The sequence below is a fragment of the Oculina patagonica genome, chromosome 1 (assembly GCF_052425735.1).
Source record: "Oculina patagonica isolate OP01 chromosome 1, crgOcupat, whole genome shotgun sequence".
Classification (NCBI taxonomy): Eukaryota; Metazoa; Cnidaria; class Anthozoa; order Scleractinia; family Oculinidae; genus Oculina; species Oculina patagonica.
In genome coordinates this window covers 16,578,713-16,602,789 of record NC_135758.1, presented here as the reverse complement: position 1 = coordinate 16,602,789, position 24,077 = coordinate 16,578,713, and the positions used below count along the sequence as shown (strand labels likewise).

At 38.6% G+C, this 24,077-nt stretch overlaps 1 protein-coding gene across 1 annotated transcript; it reads left to right on the top strand.

Moving 5' to 3' along the window:
• The first annotated feature begins 366 nt into the window (after positions 1 to 366).
• LOC144659125 (uncharacterized) lies at positions 367 to 23,740 on the top strand. Its single transcript, XM_078519573.1, is given in 19 exon segments — positions 367 to 1,107; positions 3,097 to 3,409; positions 3,759 to 4,117; positions 4,478 to 4,772; positions 12,795 to 12,903; positions 13,449 to 13,625; positions 14,402 to 14,571; positions 16,103 to 16,158; positions 16,289 to 16,372; positions 17,733 to 17,747; positions 17,749 to 17,843; positions 18,157 to 18,235; positions 18,569 to 18,651; positions 18,745 to 18,915; positions 19,098 to 19,246; positions 19,930 to 20,127; positions 20,433 to 20,517; positions 20,605 to 20,672; positions 21,007 to 23,740. Coding segments are annotated over 19 exon segments (5,685 nt in total). The 5' UTR covers positions 367 to 372; the 3' UTR covers positions 23,451 to 23,740.
• Positions 23,741 to 24,077: the final 337 nt, after the last annotated feature.

Here is a 24,077-nt window from a genome sequence, read left to right as displayed (position 1 = left end):
TCTGCCGGCCCTTCTCGGGCGTCACTCTTCTTTTCCTCCCTCCGTCATCGCTGGTGCATTGACGTGCATCCTCGCCCCTCCTTCTCGTTGGCTCCTCCTTCCTCTCCTCGGGTGCCTCTCCTCGTCTCGCTCTCCAGGCAGACGCCATTTGTCCCCTACGCTTGCGCGTTAACCGGAAGGACATCCTGTCACGGAACCTCTCCCAGAGTCCCTCGTTTTCCGACCGCTGGTCAAGGGGAACGTGGACTCTGGGAACGAGATTGCAACCCCCATTGCATCAATGAATACCCAGAGTATGGTTGAAAGTTATAGATTTCTCAACCGAATTTTCTTCAACAATCTCCAAACTTTAAGGAATAAGTCTGTGTTCCGATGAGAGGTATGTCAGATGAATCTTCTCAAGACATCTGCCGACAAATTGTGTTTCTCATCGACTGCAATCCTTCGTTCTGGGGATCGAATTGTTGTGCCGAAGACTCAGCGAACGCCATTCGATTGTGTGTGTTGAGAGTGCTCACGTACTTCAACGATAACGGTAGAGGAAAGCGTTCAAATCTGCGATGGGGATACAAATTCTTCAACTCTACGTCACTGTCACATCAATTTGAACGACACGAATTCAAAGATTTCTCCGTAAAAGTGTTTGAACAGTTTGAAAATCAGGTATCGAAGAGGTTAAACGAATCCTTCGCACAACAATTGCAAGTAAACACACTTGAACGAAACGAGCAGAATCCGGATGGAGAGGAAATTTGTACGTTTAGTGAACCACCAGCCGGGGCTAAATGTATTTCTTGTGCATTTACTAATGCAGTTCACGATTTTCAATGGGAAAGACCTGATATAAGTTCGCCTGTGAGAACAACTCGCGGAAACAACAGGCTTGGTCATGGCAACAGATCAAAGACTCGTAATGTTATGTTTTTGTTGAGCGCCTGCCCTTGCGATGATGATTCGATTTCAGACTTCACTGGAGAAACTTTATCATCTCTAAGAACTGTTGATGGTGTCAAGAATATTCTAATGCCTTCAGTGTTGTACAAGGAGTTTAAACAAAGACACATTTGTTTGCACTGGATTAACACTGGAAATGCCCAGCAAGAAGAGGTACAGTATATCAAGAGGCCCTGTCAGGGTACCGCAGCGACATGGCCCAAGTGCGACAGCATCTTCCGACAGCCCTTATGGACTATTCGACAGACAGCATCCTCTTAATACCGACCACAGGCGAACAGCACGGCAGATATAGACAAGCGACACGGGAACCCCCTGGCAGGGCCTCTATCAAGTGTACTCTTCCGTAGTATGAAATACACATGCTGATAGAAAGTTATGTTATTACGGTACTTCTATGCTCTTGCGTTCTTTAAAACTTTCTAGTCTTCATGGAATGATAATTTCAGAAAATTATCACGCCTGAAAATCATTTCAAAAAACGAAAGAGAGAGCAACATCTTCAAGTGTCTGCTTTCATAAAGCATGGCTCCCATACATATATGCCCCAGTCATGCCTGTGATTAACAATTAATCCATGAGCACACGTTGGATATGAAATGATAGATATACACTCCTCGTTGACTATAACTATATCTCGTATACAAGTGCAAGTGGAAAGACTCAAAAGAATTGCAATATTTTGAGCTACTGTGCTGTTCTCGTTAACATGTGCACAACCATATTTGTGGTCCATGGTATATGAGCTCATATATACTATTGCCTGTTTAGTGTTAACCAATCAAAACTAAGCATTATTGAAAATATACCATTACTAGTTTTTAATAATTAACAACAATTCACCGAAGTAGAGGTGGCTAGTGGTGGATATTTAACGAGCCGCGAAGCAGCAAGATAAATATTTACCACTAGCCACTGACACTGAGGTGAATAGTTGTTTTAGTAGACTGTAAAATTCCGGTTATAAGCCCCCTTCTTTAAGAACTCTGACTGATTTACTTGCGACATGCCAGTTGTGTAGCCACCAGATGCGATATGAACCACAGGTAGCCCAAGCTCCTAAAGGAGCCGTCAACATATAGACCACATACGACATTGCGCATTGCGTAATAACGTTATTATAAGGGTTTGTATGGGAATATAACGATCGTAAAAAATAATTCAAAATAGAGGAAAAATATCCAATAAAATTCACTTAACTATCCTCTTCTGTCTATATCTTTTGTTTCTATGCCGCTTGGAGGCGATTTGAAGCCATTTCAGTGGGTTTTAGGTTCGCTGGTTTCCTATCATTTAAGGGTTTGTATGGGGATATAACGATCGTAAAAAATAATTCAAAATAAAGGGGAAAATATCCGATAAAATCGACTTACCTATCCTCTTCTATGCACATCTTGTGTTTCTATGCCGTTTGGGGGCGTTTTGAAGCGATTCCAGTGGGTTTTAGGTTCGCTGGTTTCCTCTCTATATCGGCGGTGCTCTGGGCGAAAATTTGGGGCAATCGGAGCCTTTGGGGCGAATTTATGGCTGAATTCCTTCAGTCGATCTGCTGGCCTTCGGCACTCGAGTGCCCTACCTTGAGGAATTATATATAGAGAGGAAACCAGCGAACCTAAAACCCACTGGAATCGCTTCAAAACGCCCCCAAACGGCATAGAAACACAAGATTTACATAGAAGAGGATAGGTAAGTCGATTTTATTGGATATTTTCCCTTTATTTTGAATTATTTTTTTACGATCGTTGTTCCCATACAAACCCTTAAATGATAGGAAACCAGCGAACCTAAAACCCACTGAAATGGCTTCAAATCGCCTCCAAACGGCATAGAAACACAAGATATAGACAGAAGAGGATAGTTAAGTGAATTTTATTGGATACTTTTCCTCTATTTTGAATTATTTTTTACGATCGTTATATTCCCATACAAACCCTTATAACAACGTTATTACGCAATGTCGTATGTGGTCTATATGTTGACGGCTCCTTTAGGAGCTTGGGCTACCTGTGTATGAACCTCAAGGAAAGCAAACAAATAATCTGTCTTTTTCAGTCATCAAACCATGCTTCAATCACTTTTCCTTTTCAAAATTGGTTGTTACCCTGTAGTTTTTTCATTATTAACTTTACCTTTTCATTTCAGAATACCAGCTTGAAGTTATTGTTGGATGCTTTTTTGGAGCAGCTTGATGGACGCCTGATACCTCTTTCAGCACTGATATACGCTGGAAACATTTTCTCATTGGGATCTGACTTAACAGATAAATCAGGAAAAGATGTTTCAGCTCCCAAGGAAGTCACATCCTACTCAAGTCATGGACCATTGCTTCCTTTGAAAACTGTCATGGATTTTTATTTTCGTGGAAGGACAACAAAGTTAACAGAAGTAGTTAATATCACACAACATCAAACCAAGCTGGGTTGTACTGAGACCACAGGATTTCTGTGTTCTTCAGGTAATGATCATGAATGATTTTAATTGCTAGTGAATATTACCGGTGTATCAAAGAGAAATAAGGATCAACCAATAATATCTAACAGTCCAATTTCTGTTTGACCTTCTTAGCCAGTTGAGGCTATATCCTGGTTTTCTGTCCCTTTTACTAACCTGAGATCATGCCCTCCCTACAACAACAACAACAACAACAACAACAACAAAAGAAACACCTAATCGCAGTCCAGTCTTTCACTAGAACTGATCCCTAGTGGGTGCCTTACTGTTACATACCAATAAATATTAATTTCATCTTCATGCCCTTGATGCAGTCTGTTTTTGATTTCTTGCTGTTCTTGTGCACACTTCAGGTCCTGATGAGAGAGTCAATTGTTGTGTAAAACTTTGCTCCATGTTCCAACCAGTGGTAGAGCAGCAAGACCCAAGAGACCATCAACATTTCACTAGTACTGAAGCTATTGATACGACAACTAAAATGTCAACATCAGATGAAACCAAGAGCTGTCCTAATCTTCTGTGGATCAGAGGGGTGATTAGTCATGCTAGTGTCTGTCCAACATGGTTACACCCCACAAAAGGATACTCATGTATTGGCATGGATGACAGACGCACAGAGGATTTAACAAACTCTTCTTTGTGTTCACAAAAGTTTATTTCTGGGTGGTTCCAAGAACTCCTACTTTCCTTGGCAAAAGAGAACAAACTTCTGGTGTGTATAGTTTACATGTATGTTACTCTTATGACAAGTTAAGTTACAGTGCATCTGTTGAATCAGTTTGTCATGATTTAACAAGGATGTTATTTATGTACATGGAACAAGAGAAATATTATTTTATTGACATGAACAACATTGTTTAAGACTTAGCTTAGAACTTCAAATTTGTTATTAAAAAAGACCAATTATTAGTACAGTTATCACTTGAACGGTTGCGAAAAGAAAGCCTGAAAAAATTTCAGGCTTAAATGAGATTTGATTCCATAACCTTAGCGATACTTGTGTAGTGCCTTAACAACTGAGCTATCAAAAAGCATCTGCAGGGCTGTAACATTAGATTTGTTTTCTATGCAGGTTGTTGATTTCATTGATTGTGCTAGTGGATTACCAGTGAGTGGAGTCCTCCAGCCTCTGACCTCTGTCTGTGGTGTAATAAGTGTCATTGCATCAGATTTTCTTGTAATGTTTGAAAAGTTACTTCTTTGGAATGGCAAGACTTCAGTGCTGGATAGGAAAAATGTGAAAAGTACAGAAACCTCTCACCATTTGGTCAATGAGCACAGATCAAAAACTGTTTCTAAACCAGCTGAACCACTTGGATACACTGAGGTCTTTCTCAGGCTTAATGGATCCCAAAATAATATTGAAGGTAAATTAACATCAGAGTATATATGTTGTGGTTCAAATTTTTCCCTGGTTTAAAATTTTTCAAACCAGTTTGATTTTTATTTCCCTTTGTTTAAGATTATGATAATGAATTTAAGACAATAAAAACTAAAAATCAAACTGGTTTGAAAAATTTTAAACCAAAGATAAATTTAAACCACAACATATACATGTATCATTGTTTAAGTGGTATAGTAAAACCCTGTTAATCTGACCACCAGGGGTGATTGAATTGATCCTCTGATTGAATTGATCATGAGAATGATCCTGAATTGATCATTCTCATTTAGGCGCATTTGATCATATTCATATGCTAATTTGCGCCGAATAAGGATTAAATTATTATTGAATAACTAATTTATCCCTTTTTGACTTATAGTTTAATAACTTAGGGGGAATACATATCAAACAACTCTTTTACCTCTTATCATCTTACAAAAAAAAGCAGTCAGAATAATGACATTCTCAGAATATAATTCCCACTCTAGTCCACTCTTTCAGAAATTAAAAATACCTTAAGTACCCCGGTAAGTGACTTAATATATTTTTCTCACACACAACTGGGAGCCATGCCAAGCCGAACCACACAGCCTGACCTTTATTAAAACAATAACTCTAATACATCAAGAAAAAATGACTGAATCAAAAAAGACTCGCAATAGAATATACAAGGGAATATGAAGACACGAATCAAGCGAACAAAACTACATTTTTTTTTTTTTTTTTTTTTTTTTTTTTTTTAATTAATGAAATCTTTATTACACGCAACACTACTACAGAGAAATACATATTTACAACGGGCTATTTACAAGAGACATACTTTTTACATCATGAACATTTTCAAAAGGAAAGAAAAAATTGTTAATTACAAGGATAACTAATTATGACTACCTCTAAAATATACTGAATTCTTACTCACAATACAAAGCTAAAGTACAATACATTACGCTAATTACATTAATACAACGAGACACATTTTAAATAATGACTTACTAGCTTTAAAACATAGATTATTTGTATACGGTTCCTTTCTTATTCTACATATACGTCCCTAATAGCTCGCAATACAAAACACTATTCACACTACGTTACTTACTTACTTACTTTTTACAAAAGACAATAAATTAAAAAAGTTACAAAAAAAGAAAAAAAAAAAGAGAGTGAAATGCTACCGATGATGTGATAAATATTTAAAAGAAATCTTTCCACTTAAAATTAAAATGAGAGAGTTTATTTGCACGTAAGGCGATGTACTTTTCGAGGTTTATTTTTTCTCGAACGTAACCGACAAAATCCGCAAATTGATATTTTTTGTCATTTTTAGCGCAGATAAACAGGAAACACTTGCCAATGAGTATAAGGTGGTTGATGGTTTGAAGCGAAGATGAGCCTTTTAAGACGCCATATATTATTTCATTTTCTGTCAAAGCTGTCACGCTATGCTCTTTGCATTGTAAGCGGTACCACTCGGTAAATTCGTTCCAGAACGATAACGCCAATGAACAGTGCACAAATAAATGAGAGATAGATTGCTCTGTATCAGGGCAAAATGGACAAGTAGGTGAATCGATAATTTGCATTTTGTAGAGAAGGCTGTTGGTGTTAAGAATATTATGTATTAATTTGAACTGAAACACGGATAATTTAACTTCTTTTGTTACAGCAAAGGGAAGTGAGTATATTTTGCGACGTTGCGATGGATCAAAACCACACTTGATGAGTCTTTTTTCTGCCGTAGGTGGAGGTAGATTTTTTCCATTAATCAACAGATGATATATGACTTTACACGTTAGGTTTTCTATAGTTGGCGTCGAGGAGGAGAGGTTTTCGGTTTGTGGCTGTTTTAAAAGCTCTTTCCAAGCACTTGGTATTGCAGATAAAAGCCCGTAGTATTGTAGAAAGTTGCAGTTTATGTGGAATTTTTCTTGGAAGGACTGAAAAGAAATAAAGCGTCTTTTTTGTTCATCTACGAGACTGGATACGTTTTTAATGCCGCCGATGTGCCAGTTTTGAAAGAACACTGACTTTTTATTTATTTTTATAAATTGATTATTCCATATAATTTGGTTTAGTACGTCGCTCTTCGTCTTAGGTACATTATTGGATAACTCTTGCCAGTAAGTTATTACATCGTTGTAAAATTTCGGAAGCGATTTATCTAAATTTATGCATTTGACATCGTAGTTGCACTCGAAAATTAGTGTTTCACCTACGCTTGATAGCAGTGAAATTGGTATAGCTTTCCATGGTGCGTCATCTGTAGAACATAAGCGCTTTACCCAACATAATTTTAGAGCTTTATCGAATACCGTGAAGTCAGTCATATTAAGACCCCCTTCTTCTTTGCATTTGATGATCGTAGATCTTTTTATTTTAGGCTGCTTATACTTCCAAATGAAATTAAAAATAATTTTGTTGACCTCTTCCGTAAAGCCACTGGGAGTTTCCAGCACGCTACACACAAACGTGAGTTTCGACAGCGCAAGTGTTTTGACTATATTAATTTTGCCATAAATAGAAATATCTCTTGATGACCAAATGTTGAGAATTTTTTTGAGCGACCCGAGTTTATCATAAAAGTTTTTTTCAATTGCGCGTTCGTCATTATATGAAAAATAAATTCCGAGCGCATATATCGGCTCTTCACTAAGTTTTAAGTTCAAGATTTTATCTTTGCGCAGACGCCATGATCCTAACCAAAGGAGTTCTGACTTGGTTTGGTTTATCCGAAGGCCGGAAACATGTTCAAATTTTTCTAGAAGGTTAAACAGATTGGTTATCGATTGAGTGTCCTTTACAAATACGGTGGTGTCATCGGCATACTGAGCAAGTTTCGCAGTTTTTCCGGGTGTGATTTCAATACCTTTTATTGTAGCTGATTGTCTAATCGCATTACCTAAGACTTCTATACCTATAATAAAAAGTAATCCCGACAAAGGGCATCCTTGCCTCACGCCTCTGGATAGCGTAAAGTGTTGACTTGCAAAACCGTTATTAAGTACGCAGCTAGATATGTCGTTATAGAATATTTTAACCCATTGTTGGAGTTGAGGACCAAATTTAAATATTTCAAGACATTTTTGTAAGTAATTCCATTCGATAGAGTCAAAGGCTTTTTCGAAGTCCAGGAACACTGCTGCACCAGGCATATTTCTTTGTTTTGTGAACGACATTATATCGGAAATAGCTCTTATACATTCTCCAATATATCTACCTTTTATATACCCTGCTTGACAAGGGTGAATAATCTTTGGCAATACTTTCTCTAGACGCATTGCAATGGCTTTAGTAGCAATTTTATAATCGGTGTTTAGCAAAGTAATTGGTCTCCAGTTTTTCAAAAACTCTAAGTTTTTGTCTTTTTTAGGAATAAGCGATATAATTCCGTGTCTTTGGGAGATTGAAAGCTTTCCTGTTTGAAAAGCATAATTGAAACTGTCAACCATTAATTTTCCTAGGGGATTCCAGAAGCGACGATAAAACTCAATGGTAAAGCCGTCTGATCCAGGTGTTTTATCGTTTTGAAAATTACTAATTGCTTTCGCGCATTCTTCAAGTGTTAGCATCCCTTCGCACTGCTTAGCTTCGACGTTGTTTAAAGAAGTAAGCCCTTCAGATTCAAAGAAGAAAGCGAAATTTTTGCTTTCTGGGTCAGTTTGTTTGGAACTGTAAATTTTTTTATAAAAGTTAGCTTCTTCTTCTAGGATTAGTTTGGGGTCGGATAAAATAGTATCGTTATCGGTTGTCAGCGAAGTTATGTGTTTTTTCTTATGGTTTCTTTTCTCTAGGTTGTAAAAGTATTTGCTGTTTTTTTCCCCGAACTCGTACCATCTAGCTTTGCTACGGAGCATGGCACCTTGAGTTCTGCCCGCTATGATTTCTTTTAATTTACTCTTGACGCGATCCATTTTGGCTTTGGTGGTGTCACTAAAATTAGAACGTAGTTGTTCTTGTAATTTACTAAATTGTTGTAGAAGTTCTTTCTCTTCATCACGTTTTTGTTTGGCTTTTCTTTTGGAAAACACGACTGTAGTAGCTCTAATTTCCATTTTTACCATTTCCCAGAATAGTCCTTTGTCTGTAAGGTCTGCATACTTTGATAAGAATGTGGGAATACTCTTGGTGATACGTTCAACATATTCATTGTCTGTAAGTAATGAGTTATTAAATTTCCAAAATCCTGGGCCCCGTTTCGCTTCTTTTTGTTCATAGTTTATGTGGAGCTGAAGTGCTGAATGATCTGAAAAAATGTTGGAAACTATTTGGCAATCGGTTATAAGGTTTTGCATATCTTGAGACGCGAAGAAATAGTCTAATCTGCATTGAATTTTCAAGGATGCGTTGCTCCAAGTGAAGCCAGGCATATTCGGGTGCTTTTGTCTCCAAATGTCCACAAGATCGAAGGTATTTTTCAGCTGATTGATTTCTTGAATAACGGTTTTTTTGCTTTCAAAAGAGCGCCCGCCACGTTTATCGAGGTTGCTCAGAGCGCAATTAAAATCTCCACCAACTAACACCTTTTCATTAACAACTTGGTTTAACGCTGATGTCGACAAGTCCCTAAGGAACTTCACCTGCTGTGTTTGATCGTTTGGTGCATAAACATTCAAGAAATTAAGTTTTGATCCATCGATAAACGCTTCTAAAAGGATATATCTACCGTTTTTGTCGGTGATTTGTTTCTCGATCGTTACATCTAATCTGGGTTTAAACATAATCATAACGCCTCGGCTGTGTGTTGAGCCATGACTAGAAAAAATTTTCCCGCCCCATTCGGCTTCCCATAAGTTTATATTTTGCGAAGAAGAATATGTCTCTTGCAAGAAAATAACGTCCGATTTTTGCTGGTGGAGCCATCTAAATACTTGCCTTCGCTTTGAGGTCTTGTTCAAACCTCTTACATTAAGTGATATGACTTTAAGGCTCATCTAAGCTGTGCATACAAAAAAAACTCCGATCTTTACAATTTGCGAATTTTGACGGTTCAGCGATGGTGATAAATAATGAAAGTAATAATAACAATAATAATAATAAAGATCTAGAAAGACTTCTAATTTGTGATTTAGCTCGAATATAAACAAAGCGACATTGAACAACAATACGGCTAACATGCACTATAGACTTAAAGATAGACATCAACAAAACTAGCAACTGAAATAAAACACAACACACAAAAAACCTGCTTCGCATCTGAAGCAGGTTACCTTGTCTGAAACGTGCGAAAGCACTCCTTAGAGTTCCACAAAGGCAAATTACAGTATCTGGCTTAGCCACTTTCCATTATTCGACCATAAAGCGGGAAGTTCTTTGTCTCAGGACCGCGATAAACAGCATTTTCAATAATCAGTTTTTCGACGTTAAAGAAAGCCATCTTTCTTTGTTCCTTTGCTTTCTTGAGCACTGGATGTAGCTTTTTCCTAATTTCATCTACTTCTTTCGGGAAGTCATCAGAAACGCCATATTTTTTACCTTTGGGCAAGTTCTTAATGCGTGATTTAATAAACTCTTTGTCCTGAAAGAAGGATACTTTGGCGATTATAGGCCTCGGTTGTCTTTTATCTTCCTTTGGTCGCGTTGGTATCCTATGCACTCTTTCGAATTCGATTTCCTCGAGTTCGCCACTCGGTATTTTCATTTCTTTCTGCAAAAATTGCCTAAGTTTCCTTTCCGTATCTCTCGGTGATTCGTGGTCATCATCCTGTATACCGAAGAATTTGATATTGTTTCGTCGGTTGTGGCATTCTTGTTTGATCAATCGTCTTTCGAGTCCATCTACTTTGGCAATTTTGTCGCTTGCGGCTGCAAGCTTGGTCGCGGTCGAAGCGGCTTCATTCTTTAGTTCGGCTATTTCGGCCTGCGAAAGTTCCAAACTTTCTCTCAAGGCGTTCTTTTCTTTTTCGAGCTCTACTACTTTGGCTTGTAGTTGTTTTATTTCAGGAAGCATCGACAGAACTTTGTCTAGTTTCTCTTGTATGCCATCTAGCTTCTTGCTGCACATGGTGCAGCCATGATTGTGTTCTTCATCACCCGCACCCTCTTCGTCCGTTTGTGAGCCACACTCTCGAATTTGTTTTCTTCTTCGACTTTCTCTAACTTCTTCTTTAGGTTCTCTGGTCGAAGGTTGGTTTAATCCGTCATCTGCCCCTGCAGACATCTTGAAATTACATAGGGACTAGCGGAGCGCTGGAAAACGTGTCCGCCATCTTTCGCGTCCCAGGCCCCTCCCAACAAAACTACATGGTCCCTTAATGAAAACACCAACTCAATTGCCCCTAGAATTACTCCATGGGTGGGTGGGTGGGGGGTGTCAGGCAATGGCGGATGGCAAACGCAAAGTGAACCGTGAACGTCTCACGTGACCTGAAACCCCCCATACACTCGAACCCAGGCTCCCAGCCGTGTGGGAGAAAAACGTTTTCCGCTTCTTTCGTTCCTCAGCCAGCGGAAAACCACACGTATAGTGCTTTATTTATGTACGAATATTACTCTAATAGACCGCATCTAATTTTTGACAATTTCTTTAAGAGTATCAACAAAGTGCATCAATATCAAACCAGACTGGCGAGTAAGATTTCATACTACAGTATCTGCCAAAAGCGAGGAATAATAACGGCAAATTTAACATTCGTTTTTTCGGTGCTTAAGTTTGGAATTCCATTGATAACTCACTTAAATCTAAGAGTCAAGCTTGTATCAAAAATCTCTTAAAATAATTGATTATCTCCAACTACTAACTGGTACATTGATGTACTTTATTTTTTATTTTTGTGTGTGTACATACACTTTTCTTTTTCTGTTCTCTGTCTGTGTGTTTGTGAATGGAAATCGTGTCCCGTTTTTTTATACTCTGTAACTTTATTGCAATATTTTTTCCACTTGGCCCAGCCACTTAGCTCAATTAGCCTTAGCTATTTCTAAGTGACTGTGCTCTCTTTTTATTGTTAATTTTTCTCTTTGCATGTATTTATTTATTATAAAACTCTTCTGGGCACAAAATAAAGATTGTTGTTGTTGTTGTTGTTGTTGTTGTTGAATAAAGGAAATGACTGATTAAAGGGTTTGCTTGGACCAAAGGAAAGTTACCATGATAACAAGGTGGATAGTGTATATACATGTAATTGAGATGGTTGTAAGGCAAGGTGCTATGCTTACTGCTTGGCCTTATCTTACATGCAAATCAACTTATCGCACTGACGAAACAAGTTGTTTGGGAACAGTGGAAAAAAAATTAGAGGAAAATAGAAATACAGCAAATCAGATCTTTCTATCTCCTAACAATATTATTAAGACCTCACCTTGCTAGGGTAAGTAAGAATGCATGGGTACATTGTAAGTACATTCATATGTTTTAAATTTACCGGTATATGTTATACTAAATTTATGTTTGGTTTAAAATTTTTCAAACCAGTTTGATTTTATTGTTAGTTGTTTCATCTTCATAATCTGAAACAAAGGGAAATAAAAACCAAAGTGGTTTATAAATGTAAACCAAGGCATATACCGTAGAATTCCGGTTATAAGCCCTGGGCTTATACAACTTCGTAAGGGGTTTTGGGTGGGCTTATAAGCGGAGGGGCTTATATCCGGGAGGGCTTATAAGCGGAAGGAAAAAAAAAAACGTTTCAAAACGAGCCACGGGAGTGTTGACGACAATACGTTTTTAAGTTAAAAACACATAATAAAGCAACATTTAGCCCTATTCAGTACTGTCATCTGGTAGAGGGGGGCTTATATCCGGGGGGGCTTATAACCGGATGTATTTTTTTTGTTTCAAGGATGATGGGCCTATAACCGGGGGGGCTTATAAGCGGGGGGGCTTATAACCGGAATTCTACGGTATACTCAGTAAAGTCATGTGCAATGCCATGACAAGCAAACAACTGTAACTACATGGAAATATACACAGCATATCTGTTTATATGTACATATGTTTTGTTATTGAATTGATTCTTGATCAATCTTGCAGGCTTTATGCTGAAATGTTTGATTCTTCATGTTCTTGTAGATCAGACAACAACTGATGCAAGAAAATTTGATCCTGGGTGTATTGATCCATGGTGCTCCTTTCCTGTTGTTGGTGATAAAAACGGGTTACTTCCAAGTGAACTGAGAAGGTACTTCATGTTGTGCATTGAATATTACTTATTTAACAAATGAATTCCATATCGCCTGTATGTTCTCTAATTATGCACAGATGTCATAAGTTGAGGGGTGTGACTGTTGATCTTGAAATACATGTAGCCAAATGGAATCCATTTCTTAGTACAGTACAAATGTTGTGTGATCTAAGCTATGAAGTACAGTACATGTACTGGACAGTCTGGTTCAGTGTTGCTTGTTGCTTCTTACAGTGAACACATGTAGTAAGTCAGGTTTCTACCGCATTTTACACATGTAAGTAGAAAAAAAATCTATTCATATCAAGTGGCATATTACTGAGATCTACTTGAAAACAAAAAACAAAAATAAAAACAACAACAACTTGCAATCTGGTTAGCTTTAAAACATTACAAACCATGTCTGGAATGATATCACATATGCATGTGTTTTTCTAAAGTAATTTAGGTTGGGTATTTTAATGTTTTGCATGATAATTCATGTGACAACTAGGTAGCAATAAAATTAATAAAAAAATTCTGACAAATCTTGTGATTGACAGAGTTAAAGAGTCTGAGGAAGAGAAAGATGAAGATGGTGATGATGAAGAAAATGAAGCCAATCTAATGAAAGAACTAAAGAAGCTTTATAACAAAAGGCAATCACCAAAACAGCCAGCCAAGAGAAAGGCAAAAACTCCAAAGAAAACAAAGGTGAAAAAGGATGCATTGAAACTGAGGTAAGGGTATAGTATTAGATGATTACACTGTTGGTCTGCTTCACATGGGTAGATTTGTATCACAAAGAAACATGCTATTTTCTTAAGGAAAGTTAAGCTGCATAACTGTAAATGGAGTAAATTGTCTTTGTATTGTTTCTCCAAATTTGTGCTTGCTTTGGCTCAGAGTGACAGATATACATTATCTTCAAAATCAGAAATATAATGTAACAAGATTTGCATACCTGAGCGATTTTGCAAGAACCTACAGGCTGCTACAAGTCCCTTACCCCAACCCCCCCCCTCCAGCTAAAGATTGGCATATTCATGAGCCCAGGTGACACCTGCCACACTGGAAAGGTTCCTCCTCTACAGGGAACCCTCAAGCAATGTCATTCAAAATATTCACAATCAACACAAGACATTCAAAATTAACACAAACATGCTCAAAAAAGGGCCCGAGTTTAGCTAGGCCAATCAGTGACAGCCTCCCCTCCCACTGGCTTTTGATAGCTACTTGCCAGCCAGGCACCAGTGGATAGCCCAGCCCCACACCATCCCAGCATAAAGCCGCCTCCCAAGTTAAGGCTGCTAGCTGAGCTTGCACTTGGGTAAAGCCAAAGTGCAAGCAAAATCCTAGTGGCCAGGTTTCTGCTGAATCGCTCAGATGTAGTTTAAACAAAATAAGGAAAGACACGTATATGAAGAAGGATCATGTTGACTCTTGTCACTTTTTCTAAAAAGCTGTATTGAAACTCTTGGCAGGTTAGTGCATTGTAGTGTTTTTTTTCTTGAAGCAAAACTTTGGATAAGAAAACAGAAACAGATGATCAAATCAGCAAACTGGATAAAAGTGAAAGTCAACCTGCAGTTAACAAGAATCAAAGAGAAGATAGCTGTACCACTAAAGACAAACAAATAGCAACTAATAGCACTGGATCACAACAAGTCTCATGTGAAATTAAAGGTGCGTAGGTGTTCATGCATGTACAAAATTGTCGTTGCACAACGCGCCTCTAGAAAGCTTTGTTACCATAATCTTCAGGAGCCTAGTTGCCCAGTGGCTCATGCTGCCTGACATTACTTCCCTTGCAGCAGTTTTCAGGTTTACCTTACAGTAAAACTTCTGGGTGAAGAGACACACTAAGAATAAATTATCTCACCCAAGGACACAACACAATGACCCAGACAGTGCTTGAACGCACATTGTTTGAAGCGGAGTGTAACACATTAAACATTAGGCCCCCATGTTTCCACCTGGGCTTACATGTGTATGGTACTAGGTAATAATTTTGTTGATAAAATTTTGGTCATTATGTAATGTGAGCTCTGATAGGTTGTGAAGTTGTATTGCATAACTCTTGCATGGGTTAATGGGTTTGTTGGCTATTATATTGTGAGGGAAATAGAAAATGAACAGTTCCTATTTGCATTCAGTGTAGTCTAAGGCAAACTCTTGAGAAAGTTTGGTGTAAGAATTCAAAAGTAATAACTAAAGTAAGAATTGTAATATGTACAGTTACATGTACTAGTTTCACGATTTTTGCAATTTCAAAATAATCGCAGATTTAGTATGTGCGAAGAAAACATTGTGCAAAGTTTAAACATGCGGAAATTAATACCACATTACACTGTATATATAAAAGGAAAAGCACAAAAATTGAAATGTTTGAAACTGCAACTTAACTATCTACCTTTGAAAATATCTTTCCGTCTTGTTTTTGACTAGCACCCTTCCTCTGATTACTGTTTCGTTCTTGTAAATTGGCCAAAACATTTTTAGTACAGTCACCAAAGTTTCCGTTTGCAGGCTTGTTGTAGTTACATTATGCCAGACCTTTGTACATTTCCAGTAGTCCCTTAGTCTTCAATGACTGCTCCATAAAACACTGACAAAAGTATTAACCACGAAATTTAATACACTTTTTCTCCAATTAATACTTGCGAAATTTGGCTCTGGAATTTTCGCGAAATTAATTACGCTTGAAAATTAGTAAGAATAAGGTATATAAAGAATTCATAAAATAATATGTTAACCTATTGCTCAGGCTTTCATAAACTTTTTAAAAATTCCCCTAAACTTTCTAAAGTGTTTGTGTTGTACCTTTAAATTGTTTTTAAGGTTATATTTTTTTCCAACCTAGGTTAATCTGTTTCAACCTGAAGATAATGCTCTTACGGTGACATAAAACAATACTTCAGCATATTCAATTCATTAAAAAAATCCCAATAAGTTAATTCAAATTGAAAACAAGATTGTTATTTTCAGGTTGAAACAGAATAACCTTCATGTAGGTTGGAGAAAAGTTTAACCTGAAAACTAATAAGACAAACAACATTTGCATCAGGATGAAATAAACATGCATAACTACCGGTCTAATATGATTTTCTATTTTGTAAATTGAAAGTTACTTCTTGTAGTTTGCCATTAGTGTAACTTTGTACAATTATCTTTTTGTTTTTTACAATAAGAAATCAGAAACTCTTTGTTTCTACAGATGAAGCAGAGTTGGTGAAGGTTGTTCATAAATTGTGTGACAAAGTTATTTTGGAGGTAAGACAAACTAAAATTGTACTGAAGGATTTACCGGTATTCTAACATCCCAGTTTAATTCAAATTTATTATGTTATGGTTCAAGATTTGTTAATATTGTTTTCTTTGCTGTGACATGTCATTCTTTTAGGGAGCAAATATACTTGAAGAAATCAACAACATAGTGACACTAGTTTCTGTCAATTATGTAAATGGAGGTGCGGGCAGAGAGAAGGTGGGTATCTTTGTATTGTGTAATATCAGTGGTATTTTTTTAAATTACATACGTGTCCATCTGTTGAGTCAGTGGTTTCCAGTGCCCTGATGGCAGTATGTGATCTGTATGTCATGTTATTTATAACTCTTGTATGATGGAGTGACAATGTCATTCAGAATGCTGGAGTTGTGGAATATCAGTCAAACTCTGCTTTGTCTTGTGTAATTCAAGAAATCAAAGCAATAATTATTAACAGTTAGTTATGAGGCCAAACATTAAGTTTAGCTGGAGGCCAAAATACAGAAGACCAAAGAACTACAGAAGTTTTAAAGAAAAATTTTTCCCATTCCACATTTAAAGGTGCTAATTTTGACTTGGCTTTTGCTAAACACATTGAGAAAAGAAGACCACTTCCCACACTGATACAATACAGTACACAAAGTTAAATGCCATTTTTACAGGCTGTTTGGACTTGTAGTTGTTCAAAATGTTTTAAGCTCTGTTATTTGATTGTTTTTGGTTTCCTGAGAACTAACGGTAGCTAACTAGCATTTCTACTAGCCAAAGGCTAGTAGAAATGCAGTTTTGGCTAGTAGATTTTGGACTTTCACTAGCCAAAATGGCTAGTGGAAATTTCAGGCAGTTTTGTAAAAAAAAAACCCGCAAATTAAAATGACTTTGAGAGAACAGAACTAACAAGTACACTGTTTACATATATCAAAGAATGTGGACAAGCTAAAGTTACCGATAAGCGAACAAACAATCATTGATAACTTCTTTTAGGACTTCAGGTGACGAATTCAACAAGTGAAAGAAAACTGCTTCTGCTAATTACTAGCCGGCCTGGGAAATCGAGAATTATGTGTAGGTTGTAACGTTAATCAGTGATCGGGTGAGATTGCATTAACAACGAGGGTGAGAGGTCGCGTACGTGAACGCTTTCAAAAAAGCTTTCATGTGCACATTTAAGAGTCGGTTACGTTGGATACCCGAGATTATTCTGCATTGGGTAGGAGCAAAAATGCGAGGAAAAGACCCAATGAAGACAGCAAAGTGCCTCCATGAAAACGCAAGTTTTTGTCTTCGTGGAACACAGACTTTCCATGGATTTGGGAAGATAAACCTATCTTTTGTCCGATTTGTCACTGTCTTTTGACGCTGACTTGGGAGAAAAAAAAAAATGAAAACCATGCTTGAAAGTTCTGGCTAGTAGAATATTGGTTTTGGCTAGTGAAATCAAAGGTGTCACTAGCCACTAGGCTAGTTAGCAAAAAAGTTAGTCTCGAGCCCTGTGAAATACTGGTTCAACAAGTTTCCCTTTCAGCTAACTTTATACTTTAGTGGTTTTTCTACTTAACGGATCCATGTCTTGTTTCAGGATTGTGTTTCAAAGGTTTCTAAGGGAGCATTTACTTCTAACAATATCAGCACTTAGAGGAAAATATGAGGGATGCAGTGACATCATAAGAACTGGACAACAAGTCAGAGAGTAAGTTGTTGCTTATGTGTAAGAAAGTTACGGCTGTCTTCCCTTGCTTCTCATGCAGGTCTAATGCAGGTATACATGCAGTTTGACTGCATGTACAATGTACCGTACATGTATGTTGCTGTAGAACTTGAAGGGTAGTCTTTGACTTGACTACATAGATGTAATCTTAAAAACATTGTTTGCGACTTTGGCTTTTCTAAAATAACATTCAGTTTTGTTATAATCCAAAATATTGCAAAACAATTGGGCTATCAGACTAAGCCATAAACACAATGATTAATCACATTAATGGTGTTTGATGTCTAACCTACAGATACCAGCTTCAAAGTCTGCTTAGAATGGAGATTTCAGTCCTTTCAAGTGCTGATGAAAACAGCTCCCTTGTTGAAGAGGTTGGAATTCACAAGTTATAATTATTATTATTTTTTTACTTTGGTATTATTCTTTGTACTTTTTAGCCACATACCCGTTACCTTTTCTCAAGACATTTTCTCTTTATCACCGCAACAAACAGCTTTATTGTACTTTTAATAGTGAAGCTGCACATAAAGTTCTTAAATAAGGTTGCATGGGAGAAGTTTTCTGAAGGGTCAGGTTTTTTGTCACCTGGTGCCAAGAAAGGCAACGATAAATAAATATTGCCCTTGTTTTTGAGTATTATTAATTTTGACACCGTGGCATTTTCGTTCTTACTTGAAAAGTATTCATAACTTGTTGTACCGCAGGTGACTGTGCTGTTACGAGCCATCTCATTCATGAAGGACCCCAAGTTCCTTACTGTGTATCTACGCGAGGTACTTCTTCAAAGGTAGGTAGCTTTTTGTTGATAACCATCCCCACGTTATCTTCAATTCAGATGTAGTGCGTACATCTAGTAATCTACCTGCTTCTCTCGCCTCAGGTACAGCCACAGCCTTTCCAAGTTCTTATGCGGTGTTTATGAGGGTTTGATGATGCGTCCTCCCAGGGAGCTGTTGACGCCAGGCTCCAAATGGTCCAGTGATGATGAGTCACCAATCAGACGCTCTGTCAACTCAAATTCCAGCGCTAAACAAGACTCCAGTCAACCAAGGTAAGTCATCGCTTTTGTGAAGGCGACAAACTGTCTGCCAAGAACAGGCAAACGTGATAGGCGGCGCCACCTAACAAGGTAGATGTAGATGTGAGTAGTGTGCTTCATCCTGCAGTACACTGCAGGGTCAACAACACACAGCATTTTGTAATGTTGGCAATTCCCTTGATGTGCTATTTTAGGAGCAGTGGATGTCGTGTTATCACCCGCCATCTAAGCGTCACAGATGCGGTTGGTAAAAGACGAGAGATCGTTGTACCTGGGAAAGCAAAACCAAAAGATAAAGAAAAGAACAAGAAGGAAAAACCACAAGGCTCCATTAGTTCACGAGGTTTGAGAAATATACATTAACCCTGAAGTCGCACCTTCCCTTCATTGTATTCATGATTGTCATAAAAAAGCTCTCTTATATCCGAGTATGCTGTGCCGTTTCAAAACATGCAAGTGTTTAGATTTGGTTTAGAGCGGTTTTCACTTGAGTGTCGAAAGTAATTTGCGTTTGCATTGGTTTAGCATTTACTACGCTTTGTGATTGGTTTAAAACCCTCGCGCCACTTTCTCAGCCAATCAGAAGTAAAACCAAAACCAATCATGACGCGCTCGCGCACGTTTTCCCGCGCTTCGTGCCGGCTTCATGTATTTTCTTCGAGTTTTGATTGGTTTACTGGATTGTCTGTGTTCTTTGTGATTGGCTAGAGTAATTACTTTGGTTTTGGTTTTACGACACTCAATTGAAAACTGCTCTAATCTCTAATGTACATCACAAACTGAGTTGTATCAGTGTCTAGTAAGAAGTATGCAGCAAAACACGAGACCACTTTTTTATAATAGATTTCAGTGTTCTTTAGATCCGAGTGAATAATATGATAATTATAGTAGAGGGACACCTCTATAACATGGACACCTCTGTAATACGGATACCTTCATAATACGGACACTCTTCCCTGTCCCTTCGGTGCTTACGAGGTTCAAGTGAATATAATTAGTAAAACACTTGTTAAATATGACATTTAGGTGCAAATAAAAAAGAGGAGAAGAAAGCGACAGGTCAGAAAACACCCGTTAAACAAGTCAGACGAAATCTTTTCACGGAATCTGAGGAAGGCGATGAGAACGATTCATCTTCCAGAGTGCCACTGAAAAGAAAGCTGTCAGAGTCAGGAGGGAAAAAGGATCAAGACAAACGACGATTCCACAGGAGAAATACTGTGGGTATGTACATCTAATATGCCATTATGGTTTTATAGTTGGCACTGACGATGCAAATTTACGTGCAAAGACCTGTTGCTGCTTAATTTCAATGAACTTCCAGGAAAAATAACTGTTGGCACAACGTTTTGGTAACTTCAAAGACGTAGTTGACTTAGTTCCACAAAAAGGAACCCATTTGACAGCTGTCTGATTGCAAGCACTTGTAGTCGAGCAGATAAAACTCCAGACCGGAGCTGCTTACTAAGGCGTGCTAGGAACAGTCGTACATGTTAGGTTTATTCATGTAAGTTGTTTTGGTTTTTCAGGATCTTTCTCGAAATCTGCTGTTCAAGAAACTCCGGCTCATAAACAGGTCTCTCATGCATTGTGGAATAAGCAGCATCGTGCCAGGTGAGATGTCCCCCAAACAAAAATACTAGTATTTCATAGCGGACATAGAAGAATGTAGCTCATTAATGTCTGTACTTGTATTTTCAGGAAACGTTCTAGAGCTAATACTGAGGTGCATGTTTTACAGGAGTCACCCCTTAAGGAGTTACAAGCAGGTAATTTACCTAAATTTTGGAAATAATGAATTTGTGGTCTGCAAGCAACGTTGTTTCGTTTCATTTCGTCATCAACGCTTTTTCTCTTCCATCTTTGGGTGAGTGCTAGTATTGGACAGGCTTACCTGGATGACCACCACATTTGTTTCAGCGCCTATTTAAGGCACGTTACATCAAACTATGGTTGCATAAACTAATTTTGAAGTATACGACTTCAGAGAAGCGCTCTATTAAAAACGTTCATTTTAATTGCACCGGAACACTCAGTAGGGAATGATTAGGAGAATACGTAAATATATTTTCAGTGATTTAACTAAGAAACAATTCTTTGTAGGAGAGGGTCTTCCTCGAAGAAGTCCTCGGAGGCCCCCAGCAGTGATCTTCCAGCGGAGTCAGTCATTTTACGGGCGCTCCGCTAGTGCAGGCCCCTTGACCAGGACCAGGTCCTTCACAGGGACGTACTCTCGTGACTTTCCAAAGAAAGAGCCCACAGAGGGATCGGTTTCCATTCCTTCTAAAGATACCGTTGTTAAAAAGACACCTCAGAAGATGTCCTTTGCTGCTGTCTCACCGTTGCGGTTTTCTCCTAGGCAGAAGAAGAAGTTTTCACTACACAGTTTGTTGACCACAGCAAAAGAATGCGATCAAAAGAAAGAAAGATCACCAAGTCGTCAGAGGCCGACGACACCCAAAGAAAAGCTTCTGGCCACTAGGTCTTCTCCAAGACTACTCAAAAAGCGCTCCTTTTCTTGTATTGGATTTTCCTCTGTTCCGTTTCCAGGAGTTCAGGAAAATAAGTTAGATCCTCTTCGTGCAAAGCCCAGATCATTTAAAAGTACAAGCCGCAAGTCGCCATTAAAGGAGGATGTTTGTTCAGACGATGTTTTACAAGAAAGCTTGATGAAAACTCCGAAGAAAGAGAACGCAGATAACATTTCAGAGGTCGGAAAAATCACTCCAAAATCTACTTTTGCGAATTCAGAAAAGCGAACTCCATTGAAAGATTACCAAATGGACAATTTTGTCGTTCGTCTTACGCCAATTCGACATCCATTGAAGTCTCCCGTGCAGGTTTCTCCGAAGATTATAACTAACTCTTCTTCGTGTTCAAAAGACCTTACTCATCTTAGTGTTATGGAATCTTCAACACATCTCGAGGAGTCTGCACCAGTGCCCGATGCAAACTTAGGAACACCAGTAAAGAAGGGCATCAGCGTAGCTGTCCGCAGCTCCCCAAGGTTACTCAGCAAGCAGGACAAAGAAACAATGGAAGAATCGTTATGTAGATCTGCAGATTCTGAATGGAAGGATGGAAAGACGACAAACCTCGGCTCTGTGGTCTCTCCAAAGTCGTCCAGGGAGGATTTGGCACAGACCAAAACACCAGTTAAGGATTGTCCTTTTGACGACTGTGTGGTGCTTCTTACTCCAATTAGGAGGCCTTTATCATCTCCAGTGCTCGTGCGATCACAAGAGAAAAACCTGACAGCCACTCGTCCGCATTACGAAAGTACTGTGAAACTAAACAGCAACCCGGATACGGTGTCAGTGGATGATGAAAGTAGTTTGTTGTCAAAGGAAGTTTCTACACCCATAACGTCACCACGTTCGTCACACCGCATTGCTACGTCTTCTGGTCTTGATGCGCTGAACGAACGGAGACTGAGAAAAACATCACCAATGAGAAATAGAGAGTCCGCCAGTGTACGTTTTGAAACCGATGGAACAGAGTGGTTCAGCTGTGTAAATACATTAACCAAGGAAGGTGATAAATGCGGGGTCGTGTCATCAATAACCGAAGGAGCGGAAAGAGTCGTCACACACGCTAACTTCCTGAGGGACGTGAAGTCGCCTCGCTTGACCCGTGCATCTCCTACAGCAGCTCAGCTGTTAAGGGATCAGCGACCACAGAACTCAACTCCTCCACCGAAAAAAGGCAAAAAGAAATCACATGCCTTGTCCAATTCACCGGCTGAAACAAAGCGTTTGAGTCCTCTAAACCAGATACTACGGCAGCAAAAACGGAAAAGATGTTTTTCAAGCTCTCCAGCGGATAAGCGATCTAGGGAAGCTATTGAAGTGCATGCACGTGATACTTCGTGTTCGCCTCGAAGGATTCCAAGCAAGGAGGCGAAAAAGAAAAAGTTCACGCGAGGTAAAGTTGCCGACGAGCTTAGTGGAGTGAATGTTTCTTGTCCTGTTGTCATTGAGGACAGCAACTCTAGATCGTCCGACGATGACTGGCTTAGTGAAATGGAGAAAGAATATGACCGCTCTATGGCTGAGAAAAATGAAGTTGCAAAGTCGCCTCCGATCAAAAAGCGACGAATTCACAAATCTGTTGTCTTCGGGGGAAAACGCACTGGAAAAGAGACGTCCAAAAAGCGGAAGAACAAGATTTTGAATTCATCTTTGAGCAGTGACACCAGCTATGAAGAAGACGATGAAGTGTTTCAGAGTCCTGCTGCGTTAGCCTCAGCCTGTCTAAGGCGGAGAAATTTGAACAGAACGCCCCTGTCAGCCAGTAGCATTAAAGTGTTACAAGAATCTCCAATACTGTGTGATAGTAACCTTTCTAAGTCACCATCGGTCCGAACTCGGAGCTGCCCCGATGTGTCTCCGAATTCCGAAAAGTACAGTCGGAAGGGAAGGCTTACGCGACGAAAAGTCTTGGACGAATCGAGTGACAGGGAAGAAAGCCTCTCGGAGGCCTTTGTTGATGATCAGGAGGATCCGATGAGCTTTCATTTAAGAAAACGGCTAAAGCTCACTACTTAAGAAAATTTAATTTAATTGGTTTTTGAAAATGTATACATATTTGTATATAGTCTTTCTTTGCAGTACTTTTTCTGTAAAGTGTAATCCAAAATCGGAAAACTTTTTGCCTTAATATAATGTAGTTTTCGTGTTGTACATTGAATTTGAACTGTGTTCTCTAGGTGTTCTAGCAAATCTTAGTGCACTCTTTTGAAAATAATCTATGGTATACTACAGGGAATGCTATTTTATTAGCTGTATAATAGCTAGCAATTTCTTTTTAAATGGTAAATGAATTTGTGCTATGAAAATGGAAAGTTTGAGTCGTTGTTGGCTGAGGGTGATAAAAGGAATGGGGATTTGGGCTGTGGGAGGGTGGGTGGATCCAGATCAATTTTTACTGAAACGAAAGAGATCAGTTTACTTTTTATCCACTTCATGATCTTTTCCACGCTGTGAGTAGAGCCGCTTTAAATTAACAAACAAGCAAGGGTGTACCTGCAGGGTGGATCTTAACATGGTAAACAAAGAACTCGATGTAGCTCCCCTTATCATGTCTCACGTAGAAAAACACCTTTCTCCCACTTTTACAATTACCCAGTGAGCAGGGTGATTACCTCTGCTCTTAGGTGATTTCATTTTTCTCCG